The sequence below is a fragment of the Vigna umbellata genome, chromosome 4 (assembly GCF_029865625.1).
Source record: "Vigna umbellata cultivar VRB3 chromosome 4, Vumbellata_1.0, whole genome shotgun sequence".
In the NCBI taxonomy this organism is placed as follows: domain Eukaryota; kingdom Viridiplantae; phylum Streptophyta; class Magnoliopsida; order Fabales; family Fabaceae; genus Vigna; species Vigna umbellata.
The window spans coordinates 32,664,271-32,688,579 of record NC_142168.1 but is presented as its reverse complement, the minus strand read 5'-3'; the positions used below and the strand labels follow the sequence as shown (position 1 = coordinate 32,688,579).

Here is a 24,309-nt window from a genome sequence, read left to right as displayed (position 1 = left end):
TAAATTTCAAGGGATCAACAATATTGCTATAAATGATTTGCTTTTCCTTCTTACAACTTACAACTCAAATACAATTAACAAAATGGGAGAGGGAAAGAGGTTATAAAAATCAGGATAATTATTTGCCTCAACAATTATCATTGGCGGAAGATTCCCACACTTTTGTATCAGAAAAAAGTATGATGAAGAAATTTGCATATGAAGCTCCTCTTCATATAGGTCATAATCTGTATACCGGTTCAATTCCAAGGAGATAAAAGCAATGTCTCATCACAATTACAGTTGCTTCACACAGCAAGAGTCTACTAGTCTCCTCAGGCGACCCAACAACCTGCCAAATGTACGAAGTTCAATAGCATGTCCTCAATCAAAACATTATTCTTTCACCAAACTTACCTAGGATGCAATTCTGTAGGATATAAGTACCTTACTTCTAACATGTGTCACAATAAATATAAAAAAAAATCTTCATGCATTTACGGAAAAAAGAATGGGAAAAGCGTAGAAATGTAAATATTATATAGCATAAGTTAATGCCTTTAAAGGTATACCTGACAATTAGGGTAGAATTTCTTTGTAAATATTTCCGATAAATTGTATAGGTATTCGCACAACAAATTCGGTAACAAATTAGTGCATGCCTCTTCAAAAACCTGACAAATAAAACAGTACACAACCTTGTATAAGGTAAGAATCTTCTAGATAGGAAAATAATGTGCAGGAACCCCACCCGCTTTAATATCTCAGTTAAAGAAAATGGAGCCCCAATGACAAAATCTTAAATATTACTAGTATAAAAAAAAGTCTCAACACCAACATATACTATTCACGTATCCCACCTCAGGAAATTGCAGCAAATGGAGCCCCAATGCACGTTCATCTTCACTGTCCAACACTATTTTTCCATTCTGTTAAAAGTTGATAACCGTGAGAAATGTGCACAAGTCATTATTCAGCTAAGGATGACTAAAAACACATGATCAGTGAGTCATCACATTTATAATAGATTAATGCTGAATTGAATCGCATCAAGCCAACCCCGATAAACCTAGTCAGAAACTCTTGTATCTTGTAAAACTAGGCATATCATACAAAAAGTAAATAAATCAAATATTATTTCTTTAAGAATAAAAATAAAATAAACTATAGTGAGTTGTCTTCCTGGAAAGGAAAGGTAAACTTACTCTTTTTACTTCTTCTATGACTCTACCAGATTTCCTGATGATAGAACAGATCCTAGCATGTGCATACTGCAAATAAACAGCAGTATTCCCCTGTTTCACAACGAGCTTACGAAGGTGAGACATAAATAACTTCACGTCAGTTATTTAAGTTTGGATTGAAGAGTTCAACAAATGCCAACATAAGTTTAATATGCATATCTTTAGCTGTTTTGCAGCAATTGTTACTTAGAAAAAACACACATTTATAGGCTTGTAGGAGTAGTTTAAACTCAAAAAATGATCTGACTCTTGAAGTGATGGTTTCACTTCAGAGAGTCATCGATAAATGATAGGAACTAAAGAGAACACCAAAGGGAGTCAATTCAAACGAATGGTTTGTACCATGTTCTTCTTCTATTTCATCAAAGTCAAGGACAGTGATATTTTCCATCCATGGTTATCTACCACAGACTGCTCCAGGAAAATACCTTATACTTTAGAGGATATTTGTTAAAGGGGGAAATAAAAGCAGGACAGGACCCATAGATAATGTCTATACTAGCTTCTTTACTGTAGCCTCACAATCATACACTCAATTTGAATACAGGTAATGACCTTATCATTAAGCATCTGGTCAAAGTTGAATGTGTAATTTGTTAATCTGTTGATCTTCAAATCAGCATACCTGCAAAAACAGACGGATATAAGAATAGAAAGGGCTACAATACAAGACTATAACTCATTCAGTGTCCTCAACGCAGGCATAACCACTAAAGCAAACTGAAAGTGAAAGGGATATCGGGTCAAAGAAAAACCATGTCCTAAAACTACAAAAATGTTAACCTGGACTAAGAAAAATGCAATGCTTTACTTGGTATTTATTCTATTCATCTGTCAGTCAGCATGCTTAATCAGAAACCTCACAGTGAAAATGAATACACATCAACAGGAATAAGAGCATTTGCTCAGAATATAAAACACCCGGTGTATAACAGATTTTAGAATTCAGTCAACAGGAATTTGTAGCCAAACAAACTGTATATATTAACACAAGAATATGCTCACAAAAAAGCTAACTACAACTTAGCATAAAAGAAGAGAATGTTGATTTTGCTTAAAAGTAGGGGGATGTTATTGAGTTTAAGGAGCTTACTTAACAGCTCCATAACCAATTGCCTCAGATGTTTTCTCAATCTCCTCTTCAGACCAATCTTTAGCTGTATCTAAAGGAACATAGTATCTGGAAAATTAACTGTCTAGTCCCAAGAATTTCACTTAATGAAATTTAAAATAGGCACTAGCATTGATGGATCTTAATCAAGCATAAAATTCACTCATGGATGCTTGCATGCAGATAAGGAACAGGTAAAAAGAGCTTAGGTGCTTTACCACGTTCAAGAATGGAAGTTCTACAGCGTCTTTTAGCTTCATCAAGTAAATCAACCAACCGAACAACCTCACTACTGCGACTCCGAAATCGTTTCCCATCTTCCCCAAGAACAAGACCAAAACCTACATGAGTACATTTTGGATACGCATTCTCATCCTTTGGTAACCAACCTGCACGCCTGTAGGCCTGAAAGGAAAAGTAAAGGAGAAGTTTGACATTTTAACTCACTGGAACGTTGGCAGCAGTAGGTCAATAAATATATCTTAGTCCAAGATTTATCCTTTAAAAGTCAAAAAAATAATATGAAATAAGAAATTATAGAAAAACATTCTGGACATTAATATCAGAAAACACAGACAAGTCAATACCCAAGGTGCAAGTACAGATTGATACTGCCATAAACAATTAGAAAAAGGCTGCTGGCAACAATTAGTAACCATAAGATACCATGAAAATCATCATTCGAAATATACCTTAAATAGCATATCAAAATGTTGCTGCTGCCCAATATCTGTAACATATACAATCCACTCGAGTTTTTCTTCATTTAGACGATACCTACAAGGTCAAAGTATATTTCAGATAACAAAACAGTCTGTTTTCCTCTTTTTTCCTGTCACGTGCTCAGATAAAAAAAAAACAGACAAAAAATAAATACGTATCCCAGATTTTACATGAAAGGAAGAGTATAAAAACATCCAATATAAATATATTTGACTTAAGAATTGATAACAGATTTGGTACTCATGTAAGCCAGCAATTCTAACAGAATTTTACAAAGCATGTCTGAAAAACTAAAAGATTAAAACTAACCAAAGTGATGCAAGATCAGTTGAAAAATAGTTGTAGCCACCATCTCTTTTCACAGCAATGACTGGTATGTTTACACCCTCGACATAAATCACACGTGCACCATCACTCTCTTCAATCAGTCCTAAATTGTCCAGTTTCTCCAAAACCCCAGGAATATATGGATTATAGAAGCTCTCTCCCTGGATTAAAAAAATACTGGTTACTGAAATAAATAAAACCATTTGCAATTACTGCAACACAAATTACATATGTGCAATCAGTTTATTGATAAACTTTATGGACATCATAACATATAAGACTGTTGGCCAGAAAACAGGCCTTTTTATCTGCGATATTTATAATCATCACCGTGGAATACTGATAACAATACTGGTTGAGATATAATTTCAACAAAGTTCCCAAGTGAAATTACAAAGGCTCTTAAAACTATTTGAGCAAAACAATCAAACTTTTGATCACAGAAGAACAAAAAAGAAAGAAAAAAGTTTTACTAGACAGATTATGTCAGATCTGATTAGAAAACAGAATATATGCTACATTGTAAATTGAATAAAAAGTACAGAAACTGCACAGTGAATTAGACTCAAAAATTTTAACAAATGCATAATTTCATAGGATTCTTAGTTGGCTAATTATGCCTTGAAATAAAATTTTAGAGACGCCTCCTGGAAGGTTCAAAATAATAGACATAATTGTTTGACAACTTAAAGTACAAAGAACCAGTTAAAAAGAAAACTAGATCTAACCTTTTCCTCCAATTGAACCCCGAGGCGTTGATAAACTTTATCAAATTCAGCCCTACTCACGTCACAAATTTGTTTCCATGTCTTGCGATACTTGATTTCTCCACTCTGAAATAAAAATTAAGACATACATTAAATTTAACCATGTTCCCCATGATCTCCCAAATAAGGAGCAAAAATATAAATTTGTAAATATATTTTACCTGGAGCCGGACCACTGCCTGTTGTGCCCTCAACTTAAACTCAGGATCGCTATCAAACCTTACTTTTGAAGCCTTATACAAAGCCTAAAAATGCACCAAGCCATACAAGTTTAATACGTAACTTTTTCAGTAAAAAAAAATGCTTCATCATCACAATAATGGGAAACTTCAGCAATGCATATAGAGAAAATCCTTTGCCCTCCTCTTTGCTATTTGCCAAGGGAAAACAGAAATTTATTCCAAGCTAGGTTAATGGCGTCTATAGCAAATTAATTTATAGATAACTTTTAAATGCATAGTCTTTAGTCTCATGCTGAAATTTAATCAGTTAGAAACTACAATGAGCATGCACCAAATAAATTAAAAACAAAGTCTGACAGATCAAAATGAAAAAATACCATAAAAAATATATCAATATAGGAAATTTTGAAATTCAATTCAATTTAATATATTTACTCACCTGAAGATCTCCAATAGCCGCTTCACTGAGATCATCAGGGTTTGGAAATTTTTCAAAGAGATACGTAATCAGCATTCCAAACTACAAAAAAAAAACAAAATGCATGCCCTTTGAGCTTTATAGTACCAATATTAAAATGAGAACTTTCCTAATGGGATGTTTTATTATTCAAGCAAATATGCCATAAGGATATGGATATCTCTATGAGAAATCAGTGGACAAAGGTAATTTGATGAGTAATTGAAACAATGCAATATTAAAGCCTTCTGCATATTCAGAAGGGTAGAAATGTCTTAGGACATCAATTTTGTAAGATTGCTCAACAAAGAACATCAGAAAACAAAACACACATTAAGATGTAGATATACTTGAACATGAAGACAATTAGAATTTAGGAAAGCAAATTATATCATCAATTTTCTCAAACATATTTAGTTCTTAAGCCATGCAGTAAGGCTGTTGACAAAACCTTGCCAAGTTAAATGATTGTTCCAAATGAATTACTGAAAGTTTGTCTTTTACGAAGAAACCTAGCTTTGACAGTGTATACCTTAGATGTACCACAAGAAATTGCAGAAATCATTTGTCATTAGATTAAACATGCACTATTTTAAACTCTTGGCACAAAAACAATATAACATCAGAACTAAAATCGACCTGTGTTCCCCAGTCACCAACATGATTTCTACGGACTACGCATTCCACGCGTGAAAATTCAAACATACGGGCCAATGTATCACCAATAATGGTAGATCTCAGGTGGCCAACATGCATTTCCTTCGCTATATTAGGGGATGAAAAATCAACCAAAGCCCTCTTGACTGGAAGCCGAGGTGCCCATGCATCAATGCCATCAACTAGCATTCTCTGTACCCTCTGCAGTAGAAAGTTTCTTGCGCTTAAGTACTAGCAGAAGTTTAAAAAGCTCAATCATCCAAACAAAATTAAAACCTTAACTTTTGCATATATAATCCTTTCCAATCAATGAACTCAGATCCCACCCCCACTGAAAAAATAAAATTAAAGGACTTAGACACTAATACACACTTTTTGTAATTCAAAATTAAAAGATGCAAAATGCCATCACCTGTGCTATCCACTTCTTTGACAATACAACGTTCACAAATCCCGGACCAGCTACAGAGCATGAATCTATCATTTCAGATGGAGGAAGATTGTTAAGTATGGCCTACACATATAAAAAAAACATACAGATGACCTTTGAGAAAAACAAACCAAACTCTAATTCCAAATAAATAATTACTAAAGAGGAATAAAGGGAAAAATCACAGCTGGTAGAAATGCCAAAAAAGTGAGTGAATTATCTGTGATCATACCTCTCCAATTGCTGGGGGACCCCTAAATCCTGTCTGCTTTCCCTTCACCTTAGACCACACTCCCATTGCGTTATTGCTGCATCAAGAGAATATTCTTTGTTTCAGTTTGTGTATATGCATAAATAAAATGATAACAACAATATCACTTTTCAACAGTGCAGCATCAATTAAGGACTTGTTTGAGTAATACTAGTACTTCTGGAAAAAGAAATTAGGTAGAACGAAACGAATTTTTCCTTAAGATAAAACTAACTTAAACTTAGCATAAGTTAATTTGTAAAAGTTCTCTGGTATTAAATTTTTCTAAAAGATTACTTTAAACTATAGAAAAACTTATTTCATATTTCATTCTTATTTTGCTCTCCTAAAAATGCTTGTGGATAAAAAATTTCACACGTCATAGAACCTCATTTTCACTTCACATGGATACAACAAAGGGAAAAATAGTGAACCAACCATTGATAATCTCCAAACTTTACGCCACCTTTAACAGCACAAGCATCAACTAATGGCACAACATCTGGTTCATCAGGCACCGTTGCCCTCAGAGATAATTCAAACAGCTGGGCCAGCTGCCTTTTGACACTGGCCGGGTTATCTATTTCCTGCATCATTCCAAACCCGATACAATATCATTTATCACACACACAAAATGAAACCAAATAAATAATCATAAAGTTTAGGAAATGAAACTTATTAGTTCGCATTTGATTTCATATTAGATTCTTCAGAACCCCCTTAAAATACCAGTTAGCTTGATTTTGGGTAGATATATATATTTGATTTCATCTGCCTTGAATAAAAACAATGTTTATAGTTCTAGTACTAACTTGCTTCCACAATAAAAACATAAATCACATCCTCCTAAATCAGTTCAACTGAGACTAACTTCTTTCAAAATCAATTTGCCACCACTCTTCCAAACACGTGCTTAATGAACTTACAATTACAGCGGTGGACGTAGACTGTGGCTTGGTGGCAGGAGATTGCTGCGTCTTGGTCACTGATAAAGCGAATCTCCGAGACGCAATCTTGAGTAAATCTGTCTACACATTAAAGTTGAAACAAAACGACATAGTGTTAGGGAATTAAGTTTAGGCGTTGAAAAACAGTGTTCTGATGGTAACATTGAAATAAACGAGAGAGGAAGCTTAACTGACCCGAACGAGAAGGTGGTAGAGCAGGAGAGGAGGGAAAGTGAGAGAATCGATTGAGGTTAAAGCACCCTAACCCTAACATTTCTTCTGTTTCTTCTTCTTCTTCTTCTACTTTGAGGTTCCAGCCTTCCCAAACACCATTGTTACCGTGTTAGCGGTTTTTGTGTGCATTGTGTTGGCCTCCGCTGAAGATAGCCAGTGGGCCACCACCACTGAACAGACCATTTTTACAAAAATGCACCAATTTTTTCAATTTCCAAATACATCTCACTTTATATCAATAATTAAATTTAAATAGGTTATTACTATTATTATTCAATAACTTATAATTATATAATAACATTAATATTTTATTATAATTGTGATTGTTTCTTAGGAATCATGTAAAAATATATGGCAGTGAAACTCTTGTAATTATGTAAATTGTATTTTACACGATCACGGGAATTTTGTAAAAGACTTGAAAAATAGGTAATACTTCACTAAATATTATTATGTATAACTAGTTTTAAATCTGAGTTTACGAATTGATTAATGTTGATTTGCGTAGTTATTAAAAGAGAATTAGAGTGAAAAAGGAAATAATAAATATCTTTAAGTTTATAATTAAATTTTGAATCAAATGTTAAAAAGAAATTATAGGTTGAGAAAGTAAATATGTGTATGAAAATATAAATAGACTTTGTAAAGTTTTAAAGGATAAAACATGTATAAAAATAAGGTTTGATAGGTTCGGAGGTCCCTATACTTACCGGTTCGTTTTAATTGGGTCTTTCAATTTTGAAAATGATCAATTGAGTCCCTAATTTGGTCAATTTAATTCAATAATAGCATTTCCGTTAAATGTAGTTAAGGACGTTAACTTTTTTAAACTGAGGCATCCAGGTGGCAGTGGATTTTTAACATTTTGAATTGTTAAATATATTAATAAATGAAAATATAATTAGAAATTATTAAACATATTAAATTATGTTAAACAATTAATAATATATAATTAGAAATATCTCGTTGTGTGGAAACCACCTTCTCCACTTCCCCTTCCTCTTCCTCACCTTCTCTCTTTGGGAAACTTTCTTCTCACCCTCCCCCCCCCCCACACTCAACTCCAATCTCGTTGTTGGAACTGACTGACATTTTTTGTAGGGTTTGAGTGGTCAACATTGCATGGAATCCGAGAACACAAACCCCCCTTTTCTGTATGGTGAAAAATTGAAGCTTGATGAGCGGTTTTGTTGTTCTATGTGGTGTAAGTATGGAGGCCGAAGAGAGGAACCAGAAAGGGTGCAAAGGCTCAAGGTTCCAGAGTTTTTCTTACAGTGGGGGCACAGGAAGCGGCTGAGATGTGTGAGGGTGGATTTCTCTGCAAAATTAGAACCACCCTTTTCATGAATGGTGATACCCATAGCTGCAAAATTGGATTTCTGTGCAAAATTAGAACCACCCTTTTTCTTTGTGTTCAGTTTCAATCGGCGTGGCCGGGGGTTGCTCATCCCAATTCTTTCTCGCACTCTTGGACCCAACCAGCGCATCGGAGACCTTCGAGATCCCGACGACAATGGTGGCCATCTTTTTCTTTGCGGCGGAGTCCACCACCACTGGCGATACCTTGAGCCCGCTGGACAACCTCCTCCCAAGAGAAAGCGACGCCCGTCGCGGACTAGGTGACGACTGCGGTTGGTGTTGTTTTGTTGGAATGTCTGACCGTGGTTTGAGAAAAATAAAAATAATATGATTAGAATGGAAAAGAAGAAGAAGGTGAGGAAGGTTTGAAGTCAGAAGGGGATTTGGAAGAGGAAGAGTGAGGTTTCCACAGTAGAGCTCGTGAAGCGTGGGGAGGTTTCCAAGCTCTGGAGGGATATTTCCCGAGAGCTCGTTGCTGGAGACGGCGAGGTACTAGAGGTGCTGCCAGATGCCATATTAGGAAGGAATCTGGGTAGAGAAATTATTAAACATATTAAATTATGTTAAACAATTAATATATTTAACAATTAAAAATGTTAAAAATCCACCTATACGGTGCCACCTGGATGCATCAGTTTAAAAAAGTTAGCGTCGTTAACTGCATTTAACGAAAATGCTATTATTGAATCAAATTGACCAAATTAGGGACCCAATTGATCACTTCCAAAATTGGAGGACCCAATTGAAACGAACTCGCAAATATAGGGACCTCCGAACCTATTAAACCTAAAAATAAAGTAGACTCTTAGTATAAAAGATACAAGAAACATGGAAGTTGATTCTTTAAAAATATAAAGTAATGTATGAATAGAATAATGTAATGTGAATTAATAGACTCGTCTAGTATTGATAAACTTATTCAATATGTAATGCTAGACTCGTCTAGTTGGTATATGGACACATCTGTCTAATGTGTATTATTAAACTCGTTTAATTAGTATATGAAAAAACTTGTGTAATGTATATTACAAAAACGTGCATAATCATAAACAGAGTCATCAACGCGTAATATTATATTCATCTAATATGTGTATATATAGACTCGTCTACCTTTATATAATGTTTTACTTTCTCATTTCTATCTAATATGGCACTTGACTCCCTCCTTCAACGGAAGCATTCCCACCCAACCACTACCACAAGTAGCCCTTCATACCGTCGTTCATCGGACTCAGTTACCTGAAATCATTCACCGAGAAGACATTCGATGTAGGGACCATTATACTCGTATGAGTCAGTCACCAAGACAAACCATCAGCTCTGATATCACTGTTAGGTGTATCGAAGGAGGAGGTTCATAGGGAAAATACAAACACCAACGAGATATGAGTCCAACCATATAAGGGATTGACACCACTCTTTACCCTAAAATCGTAAGGTAATGAGTTAATGGGTATTTCACCTTTATACAGTGCTCTACTTTCTCATTCATATCCAATGTGAGACTTTGACTCAACCTTGGATTCCCAACGCAATATTCATCTAAGTATTAAATGAAGAGACTTGTTTAAAGTTTTTCAACAGACTCGTCTACTATATGCGTTGAAAGACTTGTTTGATATGCATTGTTAGATTCGTATAATAAATACATGAATAACTCGTCTAATGCGCATTGTTAGACTCATTTAATCAATACATCAATGATTTCGTCTAATGTTGTTTACTTTTCTCATTTGATTAATGTATTCGTAATTTTAGTGATTTTGTTACACTAGTCTAATCAACATGTGAAATGACTTGTTTAATATATTTTGTTTTACTCATATAATTATTATACACTCGTCTAATCAATACATAGATAAACTCACATAATATATACGGTTAAACTTGTTTAATCAATATACAATGTGTATTGTTAGACTCGTGTAATGTGTTTTACAAAACTCGTTTAATTAGTGAGTGGATAAACTTTTTTAATGTGTATTAATAAACTCGTCTAATTTGTATATAAACAAACTTATGTAATGTACATTTTTAGACTTATGTAGTTAGTGTATAAACATACATGTCTAGTGTTTATTGTTACAATCGTTTAATTATCGAATGAACGTAGTTGTCCAATCAATGCATCTATAAACTCATTTAATTGTATTGCAAGACTTGTATCGTATGGTCGTTCTGTCAGCCTAAGATTAGACGACTTAAACAATCAGAAACATCGATTTAACCGAGCAGTAAAACTTTATGTACCGAGCAATTGTTCTTAAATAATAATTAAGTTTGATGATAATTAGCTTACACTAAAATATGACTATTACTAATTATGTTCAATAATAATCTGAAATTCATTTCAAAATCTATAAATTTAAAATAATAAGTAAGTGATTAAATTTATTACATATTTATATTTATTGTTACGGGACTGTATATTCTGCAAATTCATCTCGATTAAACGGAATAAATAAAAAGCGCTGACAAAGACAAATATTCAAACGCGAAAAAAAAAACTGAGGAGATATATAATTTTAAACCCATAACTCAGACCGTACGTGAAATGCGGGAAGAAGTAAAGTGGGATAGATCTACCGCATTAATGCCTTAAAGGAGATAATTCAAAAATTACTTCCTTGAGTTGAGTTAGAAGCTAAAATTTATGGGGATGAAAAAAAGAAAATACATTATAAATTCTTTAAATGGGCTAAATAACAGATGGTAGGGGACGTTGGTTTTGCAATTGGCGCATACTCTACCATGCACCATACCGCACAGAAGCTTTCCCCGTCGTTCTTATCCGATGGCAACTTCTCAATCACATTCCAACACGTACCCACAGATTAGATCAACGTACGTTACAGTTTACAGGCTTAAAAAATAATTTAAAACTGTTCCCGTGAAATCCCTCTCTTGCCCTCACCTCCTTTATATACAAACCCTCCCGAGGGAGGCTTTTAAGTCACACAATCACCCACCCATTCCCTCACTCACTCACTGAGAGCGAAGTCCCCGATCAAGAGGAAGAATGAAGGACGCCGGAAAGAGCCACAAGGTGAACGGAAAGCCATCGCCAGAGGCGCGGAAGGACCGGAAGTCGGCGACGGGAATGAGCGGATCGCCGAAGAAAGGAGGCCATGGCGGGAAGTTCACGTGGAACGGCAACGGCTACGATTCTGTCGAGATCACCATGGAGCACGGCGCTATGGACGCCAAGGACCCTAACTTCGAGGATCCAGCGGAGATCGCCGCCGTTTGATCGCGGTGGTTTCCGGTGGCCAGATCTGTACATAGTAATTGTCGAGAGAGACGTGGTTTTCTAATTAAATAATGTGAAGTGAATCGGAAGAAAGGCGTTTTCGAGTGCGTTTTCTCTGATTGATTGTTATAAATCTGTCGTATGTCGTAGTAGCATGGCACCTTTGATGTTGTTGTACATATATGGTCCTTGAAGTGTAGCGATTTCATGCTTCCACGCTTCTGATAACGAGAGTTGAATATTAATTTTCAAGTTTAAGTGTTTCACTTTCGAAAAAACTAATTTTAAGTTGTCACTTTTTTTGTATATGATATTTTGTTAGAACATTTTTATCTTTGTTCTTAGGAGATTTGAAATAACTTAATGATCCAATTTGCAACGCAGGAACTAGAATTTTTCAGAGAGGTGTTTCAGTAACTACAACGGTTTCGAGTTTTTTCAATGTATCAACATTACTCAACAAGTTATACGAATATACATATGGTATGTGGCAACAGATCTATTTATTCACCATTTTTGTGGTCTGTTTTTCAATTTTAAATATATATAGTTATTCCATTTCAAAAAAATAGTTGTAGAAAATCCATCTATTTAATTTTATGAATTATATAATGTAATCATTATTTGATAAGAAAACTGTCAATGCCACGTATAAAGTTACTTTTAACTAGTTTTTTATAATTAGATCTTTCAAAAGTTTACCTTACTAAAAAGTTTTGAAAAAATATATCCTTAAATTTGTTTTACAAATTTTTATCTTGATTTCTTTTCAAGGATGTATTTATTAAAATTATTTCCACATGCTTTAAAAAAATATATTCATGAATAAAAAACCATTTAAAATAATTCATGAAATAATATATCTTTAAATTTGTTTTACAATTTTTTATTTTATTTTTTTATTTTTTAAACGTGATAGGATTGAATAAAAAACCATTAATTGTAACATCCCAAAATACAGTACGGCTTATATACAGAAAATACCATTTACGAAACGGAAATAAGGAAAGTCTAGAACGAACGGTTTTACAAAATATTTAACCGAACGTCAAAATGAAATCTAACATTTACAATCCTATCATAACGAGCGTTCTAAGGCTCGGCTTTTACTTCCACCTCGACCAAATTCTCCTCTTCAATAACGTCTTCCAGAGTGGCCTCGCCTTCTGCTCATATCCACACGGATGATCATTGCAATACAGGACGAACGTACATAGACAGTAGACAACACAAAGAAAAATGAAAGGGTAAGCTTATATAATTTAATATATACATCAACACATACAGTGAACATATCATTCCACACAATCACATAGTTTAACATATAACATCATGTAACATTATATAAATCTATATATATATATATATATATATATATATATATATATATATATATATATATATATATATATATATATATATATATATATATAAGACGACCGTCCGGACTGTATGAAACCGTGTAGCTACAGGCGTCCTCGCACCCGAGTGATGTAGTAGCCGGGATATACCTAATCAGCTGTCACTCGAGGTTAGTCCGTTCTTACGTCGCCCATGTTAACTTATGGACTAAGGACCTCCTGCCATTCCCACACATGAACTACTCCCCTCTACGTGAAGATGAGTGTCACGGAATATCAGGATGGACCAAGCCTAGCCTAGCTTATCCACAGTCATACTTTACCAAATTTAATATTCAAATATATATAAGAGACGTTCCTCCATGGAACGCTCGTTCAAATCCCATACTCACAGAATTACTTAATATAGTGTTCACATGGTAATATCTTATAATTTATCATCATTCTCATCTTTAACTTTAAGAGCATAAAAGTACGAACGTTCAGTCCTTTGAAGAATTTAGGACGAACGTCCAAATAAAGTACTGGATGGACGACCGTGACTCTCTGTTTGGTCAGTTAAATGAACTGACTATATTGAAGGCATAATGATACTTAGAAAATTTTCATAATAAAGAAGATCTTGGACCAGATTCAATGTACCAAGGATGGTCAATAATACTTAGAATTTTCTTTGTAGAATTATATATATATAAAGAATCGATGCCAGTATTTGAACGAACGTAAGAGGATGAATACTGTAATATTTGAACGAACGCTATTTACATTCGTTAAGGAATCAAAGATAAGGACGAGCGTTCAATCTAAGACCGAACACTTCATTTAAAACGAACCCTTAGGTAGATGACCAAGAATCAATCATGACGAACGCTTAGAATAAGTCCGAGCGCTCTTTAGGACGAACGCTTGGTTTGTCACCAAGCGCTATTTAGGACGAACACTTGGTTTAAGACCGAGCATTGTTTAGAACGAACATTCGGTATAAGACCGAACGTTACATATTTCAAAGTTTAAAGTATTTATATACAGCTGAGCTGAACCGAACGCTCAGACATTTAATTGGGGACGCTCGCTCTCAAGCGGAGTTCTTCCCAAATGAAAGAATTCCATTCTAAGTTATTTTCAGGGGAACCGAACGGTATAAGACCGTTCGATAACGAGCGTAATTTAACATAGGGAATTTATCATATCCAGATTTTCAACTATTTTAAATTTAACATTTATTCATACAATTCAAACTCTATAAATTCCTATCCACATTAATTTTCATACTATATAACATTAATTCACATAATCAAATCCAACTATATACTACTCATTCATTCTTCATACGCATCAAAATCAACATACAGTACAACCAAATCAAAAATCATGTTCATCCAGTACAACAGAGTTCGTTCATACATACAAATCAATACATATACATATATATTTCATACAATCAATCCATATCACGCTTTCATAAAATCATACAAGTACAAATTAAATATATAAGCTTCCCTTACCCGGATCAGTATGCGAACTTCCTAAAGCAAGGGTATGGTGCGTCCTCTAACAGCGTTCTACCCTCAGTTTTACTAAACACTTTCACTTGATCTAAACACCAAAATCAGAGATGACTCAGATATAATTCATGCATGAACCCAGAACTTGTTTTCGCATGAAACCCTAATGGACGAACTACTAGAGAAGAGTACTTACCAGCTCAGATTCTAATTCTGTTTGGTCCAGAATAACGTCCGCGTCTCCGAGAACGTTCCTACGGTTCTGAAATGAAATCGGAGGAGAGGCGTGAGATTTACAGTAGAGAGAAGTTGGATGTTTTTAGAGAGAGGTTGGAGAAAATGAAAGGTTAGGTTCTGAGGAAGAAGATGAGTGATGCAGGTGAGTGGAAGGGTTTTTCGAAAAATCATTTTGTTCAATCCAAGTTCGTTAAGATGAACGTCTCCCAAGCCGACACCTGCCCACTCACTCTGACTTCAGAATCTTCCAACGTGACAAGTGACGCTCGTACATGCAGCGTTTAGTGCGTTTTTAATGAATCCTAGTGTGTGGCGCGGTGCCTTAATGAAAGCAGCCAGGTGACTCAGCAATGAAATTGATTGTGATTTGACATGTATTTCAGAGTTAATTATTTAGGGTCTCACATTAATTCATTAAAATTTCAATTAAAAATGCGATATAATCTAACCCATTTAATAAAAATGTAATCCAATTAATTTTTTGTGGATGAATACGCATCCATTTATGTATATGTTTTTAAAAGCATATGGAAATAATTTTAAAAAATACATCTTTGAAAAGAAATTAAATAAAAAATTGTAAAACAAATTTAAGGACATATCTTTTCAAAACTTTGTAGTAAGGTAAACTTTTTAAAGATCTAATTATGAAAAAATAGTTAAAATTAACTTTGATACGCGGCATTGATAGTTTTCTTATCAAATAATGATTACATTATGGATAATTCATAAAATTAATAGACGATTATTTTTAAATGTTTTATTTAACTTTTACGGGTTAGATAAATCGTTTTAATTACCACCAAATATAACAAAATTAAATATTAATTATAGTTTAATATTTAAAAAACATCAATATTGATTGTATATTTTAATCGATCTTAATTAATATTATTTTCATAAAGGTTTCTTCAACTTACATATATAAAGGTTTTTCTTAATTGATGTCAACCGATATTAATTTTCTCCCAACATTTTGATCAATACCGCCTGAAATTGGTAAAAAAATCATATTCAATATTAAAAAATCGTAATAAACTATCAATACAAAATAACGTGACGACAATACAAATAAAACATTAGATACGGACAAAAATTCCCAATAAACATCGATTAAAAAAATTTAATTCACAATAATGATAAAATAATATTTTCAATAATAATTAGATAAACCTTAACTGACATCGAATAAAAAGTCATACAATAAGATTATAACGATTTAAATCACATAAATAACCCTTATTTTCATTAATAAAAAATACCTAATTGACATAAATATAAAATAAGTTATCTGAATATTGTCTCAGTTCTGATCAAAATAATAACATTCTTACAATAATCAAACCAAATATATAATATAAATAAGAAAATATATAAAAATATAAAAAATTAAAATTACCTAATTTTAAATAATCTTATTCTAATAAAATTTTAATTTCTTAATTAACTAGAAAGTATGGTACTAATCTTAAGTTTTCTCATGTATTTTGACCTGAAACCGCAAAAGTCTTGTTAGCAAGTAACCGTGTGATGAACAGAGCCAAACATAATTGGTCCACGTCATCAGCCACCGTCAACACCGTTAGTGAGGGTTAGGGTTAGGGCTGTTTTGGAAGTTAAAAAAAAAAGCCTCTCACTCGCGCCGTTATCGTGCTCCCATTTCATTTCTCTCAACAACACACTCACTCTTCTATTCCCTCTCAGCTTCTTCAGCTTATTCAGCTTCAAATTCAGGTTCATCTTCTCTGCACACAATTCATCTCTCTCTCTCTCTCTCTCTCTCTTTGTCTTTTAATTTCCTCTTTTCACTGATTCGCTCGCACAGCGTAGTTTCCTTCAATTCTTCTTTGTTTCCCGAACAGGTTAACTCAACCAACGTTGCACATTTGACGCCACAATCCAATTCCATGGCGCATATCGTAAGTTCACTCAGCTTCTTCAATCTTCACATTACTCGATTAATGAACATCTATTTGGATTTAATCTGCACGAGTCGTTTTTCTTTTTTTCTTAATGAGCTTACGTGTTTGTTTGGAATGCTTTACAGGAATTAGATTGTCCGGCGAGTGTTAAGAAACAGTTGGCGAAGGTGTTTGAGGTGTCTCTGAGGACAACGGTGCCTGATGAACGCGATGTCGTGCCTTCAGTTGATGCCTGCGCTGCCAAATCCGGTGTTAAATTCGCTGATTACCAATGGTTTGTTATGTGTGAATTGTGGACATGGATTTAGGGTTTTAAATTTGGTTGCGCCCTGAATCGGCATTATTATGATTAATGTTTGCGACGTAATTGCACCCGGGGGCTTTTTGAAGCTGGCTTGTTAACGTTTTTGTTTATGGTGCAGTAATAATGCAATGGGTATATTCGCGAAGATAAAAGGAAAGCAGTCAGGATTCAGGGGTCCACCGGCAGTTGGACAGGTACTGTAAGACATGGTTAATTCCTTTTTTTTTTCTTTTTGTTTTTTTCACTTTCTAACTATTGAAGTTAATATGTTATTGGAAAAGGATCATCCACGTGTGTTTCGTTTGTGTAGGCAATAGTTAAAAATCTTCCGCAGTCTGAAATGATAGAATCATGCTCTGTAGCTGGTCCTGGGTTTGTGAATATCGTTTTGTCGAAGAAGTGGATAGCAGAGGTGATTGCATTTTCTTTACTATCTTCTAATTTTTGAGCAAGAGATGTAATGCATATATTCTTCGAGTCTGTTTTTATTTTTTTTGGGGAGGGTACGGGGCGTATCTGAGATATTGTGTCCGTTTATTGGAAGGGTGCTATACTAAGATTCTAATGGTCCGTTTTTTTTTTTGGATTATTTAGTTTATTCAAAACCTCTATTATCATTTTAGTGAAAAAACTCCTCCTGCAGAGATTGGAGAGGCTGTTGATTGATGGTATTGATAACTGGGCACCACGACTTCCAGTGAAGACCGTTTTGGTTGATTTTTCCTCACCTAACGTAGCAAAGGAAATGCATGTTGGCCACTTGAGATCTACCATTATTGGGGACACGTTAGCCCGAATGTTTGAATTTTGCCGTGTGGAAACTCTTATTAGAAGGAATCATCTTGGTGACTGGGGGACGCAGGTAGAGTCATTTTTTTCAAGGAATACTATTTGTGTCGTGAAATTGAAAGTTCTGCATGTTTAAACTCAAGTTAAAATGGTTTATGTGACTTTTGTTGTTACTAAAACTGACATACACTGTAAAGAAAGACTAGGTTCCTTTGGATAACTTGTAGCATTGAGTAACATAATTGCAATGGTAATTTAATATGATTATGTTTGTTAGCATTACTAGGAGTGACTTTAATTATGCTTGGGACTATGTTTTGTGTAAGTTGCTTTTCTAGCTGTCTTCGTGAGTAAGAAACACATTACATCCTTCTTAATTGGACTAAGGTATCATACAAGTTTTGTACCACTCTTTACGTAACCTGAAGCAGTTAGTGTCCTAGATCTCAACCTGTATCTCTCCCTCTCCCTAGATAATATAATTTAGATATTGAACCATTTCAGTTAGTCCCTAAATCAGGAATGTACATTGCTTTTTTCCACAGGGATATATGTGTGGCATATTTACTTGAAAAATAAAATGTTCTATAAGGAAGGTTCTCATTTTATATTTGAACCTTATTGCTCAAAGTCCATGTATTTGTTTACAGTTTGGGATGCTAATAGCTCACCTCTTTGACACGTTTCCAAACCCAGAAGATTTTAATGAAACAGCAATTGGGGATCTTCAGGTGAGAAAATATATGAAACCAAACTTTGTTAGCATTTATTCAGATTTAGATGTTCAGTCATACATTGTTTTATTAACACTTTTTATTCTGACTGGACATTTTTGTTAGATCATTTGATGCATACTCACTCTAAACAATTGGATTATTTCTAATTCCTAAATGGAAGTAAAAAATATGCATTCCAAATAATTACTATGTTTTTTTTTCCACACATGTTGAAAGAAAAAGTAATCAGTGCTTGAAAAAAAAGTGATCAGTTTTATCTGCATTTTAGATTCAAATTGTGATATTTAATTCTTTTGTTTTTGTGAATAAACTTGGACACAACGATGTGCTGATTGAAATCAGTACTATACTCTATGTCCTATTAGCCAGTCACCTTTCTTTTTATACTGAAAGAATATTAGCAAAAAAGTGAAGTCAGAAATACCTGTTTTGTTTGTTATTTTTTATAATTTGTATTGTTTTTTTTTGTCAATTCTTGCAACTGCTGAACAGTCAGCTTTGAAAAGAAAATGTTTATAATAAGTCTTGAGGGATAATATTCTCATTCATGTCACTTAGTTTTAAACTTATGGTCAAATATATTTTTATCATGACACTTTTTGTTCCACTGGATAAGTGAATTATTATTGGGGATTCTGAAGTTCATGTGAGTTGGTGCAATTTTAGGCATTCTATAAGGCCTCCAAAGTGAGGTTTGATAATGAGCCTGAGTTTAAGCAGAGGGCACAATTGTCGGTGGTCCGACTCCAGGTATTGATAGTTTTCTTTTTTGTTTGTAAGATCTTAACGACCTTGGTTTTAAATTTAATGTGTGTTAATATGGGCTTCAGAGTGGAGAAGAGGTTTATCGCAAGGCATGGGAACGGATCTGTGACATTAGCAAGGCTGAATTTGAAAAGGTCTATCAGCGCCTTGGGGTTAGATTGGAGGCAAAGGTAGTGCTTCTAGTTTCCTTTTTGACTTACTGAGTTCACCTGTGATGTCTATTGACTTCCCTTTTACCTTCCAAGGGGAATATTCTATGTTTTGTGATTGTGTTACAAGAGCACTGCTACATACCTACCGACTGTATTCATGCTTAGAATATTTTAGAATTTAACTTTTGTCTTTTGGCCAGATTTCTCGCATTCTGTGTATGAAGTCTCTGCCTTTTGTTTGTTTTCTTCCTTTCTTTTTCTATTCGAAGTTTGGTTGGGTTAGCCTAAGAAAACTGATTTTTTATATCGCTCTGAGAAGCTGCTTAATGACTTTAGTTTCGTGTTGCAATTTTATTCCCAACTAAAATTGAAATTAGTACTATTTATGAAACAACTTCTCTGCATTTTTTGTTCATTTACAGGACATTTGTAGCCAAATTTAACAACAATGCCGCGTAAATGCCATTGTTTTTAAGCTAATTATGTGCTGATGTGCAATAAGTGTACCAATAAATGAATTTCTTTTTGTGATAACTTTATGTGTTTATTTAATTCAAATCTGTTACATTTGGCTGTGAACTGAACGAAAATATATTTTGTTTCAGGGAGAGAGCTACTATAATGATTTAATCCCTCCAACTTTGGATAAATTGGATAAATTAGGGCTGATCCAGGAAGACGATGGTGCTCGTGTGATTTTTATTGAGGGTGCAAATATACCAATTATTGCTGTGAAAAGAGATGGTGGCTACAACTATTCTTCAACTGATATAGCATCACTTTGGTTAGTTTACACTTTCAGTTTTTTAATAAACAAACTCGTATCTATTGTTTGAGTTACCGGCTCCATTCAGTGGTTAAATTTTGTTATTGTTTGTCCATTAGAAGCTACTACAAATAGCTTTTGGGTATGTTACATATTAGCATGGAGAGGTAATATTTGATCCACAATTTTGATCTGTTTGAAACACGGAATATGTCAAGTTTATTTGCCATTTGTATGGGGGCTATACACTCTTTATTTTCAGATAAACTTGCATCAACTGCACATAATATGAATATGGAGCACAAAATTTATTGACTTCAGAAGTTGAACTGTAATGATTATCTGAGCTACTTTCGTCATGTAGGTACCGTTTAAATGAGGAAAAAGTTGAGTGGAATATATATGTTACTGATGTTGGGCAGTGGCAACACTTTGATATGCTGTTTAAGGTATATCTCAGTTCGTGTTTTTTTATGGTTTGTGTTGGCTACCACCCTTTTTTGTTGAACCAGAACTCTTTGGTTTGCTTTTTCCAGTCGAATTTCCCTTTGTTATTGATGGGTTCTTTGTATTGCTGATACGCTACAGTATCCTTGGCTAGTTATTCTGCCCCAATATTTTTGTTGCTCATTTCATATTTTTTCGGTTTTCTAAAAGAGAAAAGTCATGGACTGTGACGTTTCTGGGGCATAACACTTCAGTTTTCTGTGTTGAATGCCTACCTTTTTTTCTTCAAATTTTCAAAAGAGAAAACTCATGGACCATGTCTGCATTTTCTGATGAGAATTTATTTTTTGATATGTGCTCTAATTTTTTCATTCAGGCATTTAGGCGTGCAGGATGGCTACCAAAGGATGAAAACGAGTTCCCCATATGCACTCATGTTGGCTTTGGTCTTGTTCTTGGGGAAGATGGAAAACGATTTCGTACTCGCAGTAGTGATACTATTAGATTGGTAGAGTTGCTTGATGAGGCAAAAAAACGCTGTAAAGCTTCCCTTCTCGAACGTGGTAAAGTACTTGTTAACCAGTGTGATTTTTACTTATTCCTTATTTGCATACAAGCATGAATGACCTGAAGTGCAAACATCAATGAAATCAGGTGATTTAATCTTATTTTTGTGTGAGTCTTCAATACTTTGATGGTTAATCTTCCGAATCCTATGTACTTTTAGATGCTGTTAAAGATTGGAGTGACGATGAGATTGAAAAAACAGCTGAAGCAGTTGGTTACGGGGCTGTTAAGTAAGCTCCTTTATCAATCCCTTTTTTCCTCTACTTCTGTATGCCAAATCAACATTTTGCCCTGACTATAGATGTGCTGGTACTTTCTCCGTTGTAGATGCATTATCGTTTGCCAAATTGTAGACAAATGTATCACTTATCGGTTTTCTGTTGACTTGTTTTTTTAACCTGTATATTTATTGGGTACTTTAAATTATGAACTAATATCTGAATACTAATATTATTTATTGGGTACTTTAATGCATACTAATATTCACTGGGTTTCTGATTGCACGTGCTAAGTGCTAAACCCATATAAATAGATCAGAATAAATAATGAGTTTGCTGGCCATTCTGTGATTTTTCCTGCTAAATGCTATAGTCTTGGTGTTCTATTCAGGTTCACTTTTATTTAACTTAAATTTCTACATATTGCTTTTAACTGGCGTGGCAAATCTTTCTTTTGCAGTTTACTTTTTCCTGTGATGACCTGTGATGAGAATAAGAATCGAGTTGTTGTCTTTTGGCCCCTTATGTCAGTGTCTTCAATTTGTGTTTGTAGGTATGCTGACTTGAGGATCAACAGATTAACGAATTACACATTCAGCTTTGATCAGATGCTCAATGATAAGGTGCACTCAATGTGTTCAAGTTGAGCTCAGTAATGAAACATATAAATTATTGACTAACATTTATTTCTGCTGTGCTAGTTTTATTTCCCTCATAACAAGCGTCATATGAAGTGTATAGGGTAATTTTCGAGATTTGGTTGGTACCAGTGGGTGGATAATGCCACTGTTGTAAATTTGATAAAATAATATAGGGTATATTGATAACTGTCTGTTAGTGTGAGAACTCAGATTTTGATGTTCTCTTCAGTGGTTATCTGTTGTGGAGGTCCCTCTTAAGTGTATCCTTAACTTTAAGAAGTAGGAGCCTTTTTTGATTGTTAGCTCCTTAGAACCGCCAAGAAGAAATGTTGAATCTGCTATTTTCTTTTGTTGAACTCTTCATCCCAATGTAAACTTATCATATATTATTTTGTCTCACCTTCCAAAATTTGTTATGAAACAGGGCAATACAGCTGTTTATTTGCAGTATGCACATGCTAGGATCTGTTCCATTATGAGGAAATCTGGTAAAGATATTGAGGAAATAAAGAAAGTAAGTTATTTTTCTTCCCGTAGTGATGATTTACCACTTTATTAAATGCCATGAAAAACTGATTCGATTCAATTATAATACAATATACAAAATAAATGTTGTCTTTGTTTACACTCTGCCGTGGTTGACTTGACACAAGTCAATTTGTTCTCATCAATTATATTAGTGATATGGCTTCGTTTCACGTGTGCTTTATATATAGTTAGTCAGCTAAACATCATTCTTTAATATTTCTACATTCCTTCACACGTATTTGATGTTTCAACGATTTAGTGACAAGACTTTGTATCAAGCGTGTTTTATATAGTCAGTCAACTAAATATTGTTCATTAAATTGTGCACATTGCTTCTTACTTATTTCATGTTCAACACCTTTGTGACAGAATGGGAAGATAGTGCTGGATCACGAAGATGAACGAGCGTTGGGGCTTCATTTGATACAATTCCCTGAGGTAGGACACATGAAACACAAATTTTTCTTGAGCTTTAGACCCTTCCATGCTAGTAATGATTGCAATTTTGTTACTGGCCTTTCATTTTCTTTATACAAAAGACTATATCATGGCTAATGCGATCTGACATTACTGTATACTGTTTTACAATCCAAAACAAACCTGCGTTGATATGTTGGCTGTGTTGTTTTTCAGGTCTTTGAGGAGTCACTGACTAATCTATTGCCTAATGTGCTGTGTGAATACCTCTATAATTTGACAGAAATCTTTACCAAGAAGTTCTATACTAATTGCCAGGTATACTTCTAAAGTCATAACCTTTATGCTGGTTTCTATGCACTTGTTATTCCTATTAGTGGTATACATAAAACTGCCAAGTAGCGTTATCTGTGTGTTTATCCCGAAAAATGTTGAAGATAGGTTATTATATATACTTTTAGTTATTCTTTTTGTGAAATAGCTGATGGTGGGTTATCACCTGAAATTTCTCTGTTCGCCTTAAAACTTTCTCAAATATTGCTTCCTGTTCACTCACTAGAAGGTTCGGTAAAAGAATAATGTTTAGATTGGAGCCATGCAATTTAGCTTCTTTTTACCGTTGGCAGGTTGTGGGGTCGCCTGAGGAAACTAGCAGACTCTTGCTATGTGAAGCAACGTTAATTGTGATGAGGCAGTGCTTTCATATCCTAGGAATTGTACCTGTATACAGGCTATGACCTATCCGAAGAGCTTTTATATGCAAATTTTAGCAACAAATTAATTTTGTCTTCGCGGGTACTCATTGTTCTTGCTAGTGATCTGCCCCCGGTGTTCTGTCTATTGTATGAAGGGAAAGTAGGAAATTAGTAAATGTCTGATTGTAGTTGTACTCAAGGTTATTTAAATTTTGGTTCAATGCTATACGGGCTATTTCCTTTATCATTTTTGGGTCTTGTATTAATAGTTTATTCTCTTATTTTCTGTCTACCTTTCGGTTATAATTATAAGATAGATGGAGAACATAATACAGCTGTTT

General features: G+C 34.3%; 2 protein-coding genes across 2 annotated transcripts; one reads left to right on the top strand and one right to left on the bottom strand.

Moving 5' to 3' along the window:
* On the bottom strand, positions 1–7,441 carry LOC124836051 (arginine--tRNA ligase, cytoplasmic-like). Its single transcript, XM_047311108.2, has 18 exons — positions 7,270–7,441; positions 7,054–7,151; positions 6,566–6,714; positions 6,110–6,185; positions 5,860–5,961; positions 5,430–5,648; positions 4,773–4,853; positions 4,313–4,396; positions 4,113–4,217; positions 3,367–3,545; positions 3,027–3,111; positions 2,553–2,739; positions 2,317–2,386; positions 1,779–1,848; positions 1,185–1,274; positions 840–908; positions 552–653; positions 1–331 (listed from the first exon to the last, which is right to left on the bottom strand). The coding sequence occupies exons 1-18, from the start codon at positions 7,346–7,348 to the stop codon at positions 221–223; spliced, it is 1,956 nt and encodes a 651-aa protein (XP_047167064.2). The 5' UTR covers positions 7,349–7,441; the 3' UTR covers positions 1–220.
* A 9,211-nt stretch (positions 7,442–16,652) lies between these two features.
* On the top strand, positions 16,653–24,215 carry LOC124836047 (arginine--tRNA ligase, chloroplastic/mitochondrial-like). Its single transcript, XM_047311103.2, has 18 exons — positions 16,653–16,754; positions 16,883–16,939; positions 17,068–17,216; positions 17,365–17,440; positions 17,557–17,658; positions 17,890–18,108; positions 18,686–18,766; positions 19,439–19,522; positions 19,603–19,707; positions 20,295–20,473; positions 20,820–20,904; positions 21,279–21,465; positions 21,630–21,699; positions 22,241–22,310; positions 22,753–22,842; positions 23,226–23,294; positions 23,490–23,591; positions 23,900–24,215. Exons 2-18 carry the CDS (start codon positions 16,928–16,930, stop codon positions 24,008–24,010), a joined length of 1,791 nt encoding a protein of 596 aa, XP_047167059.1. The 5' UTR covers positions 16,653–16,754; positions 16,883–16,927; the 3' UTR covers positions 24,011–24,215.
* The last annotated feature ends 94 nt before the right edge of the window (positions 24,216–24,309 follow it).

Coding starts and splice junctions, on each gene's coding strand:
- LOC124836047 (XM_047311103.2), top strand. Junction 19,708..20,294: donor GGGTTAGATTGGAGGCAAAG/GTAGTGCTTCTA, acceptor ATTTTGTTTCAG/GGAGAGAGCTACTATAATGA. Junction 20,474..20,819: donor ACTGATATAGCATCACTTTG/GTTAGTTTACAC, acceptor TTCGTCATGTAG/GTACCGTTTAAATGAGGAAA.
- LOC124836051 (XM_047311108.2), bottom strand. CDS start 7,348: ATGTTAGGGTTAGGGTGCTTTAACCTCAATCGATTCTCTCACTTTCCC. Junction 6,715..7,053: donor CTACGTCCACCGCTGTAATT/GTAAGTTCATTA, acceptor GGAATGATGCAG/GAAATAGATAACCCGGCCAG. Junction 1,849..2,316: donor ATTGGTTATGGAGCTGTTAA/GTAAGCTCCTTA, acceptor CTGTTTTTGCAG/GTATGCTGATTTGAAGATCA.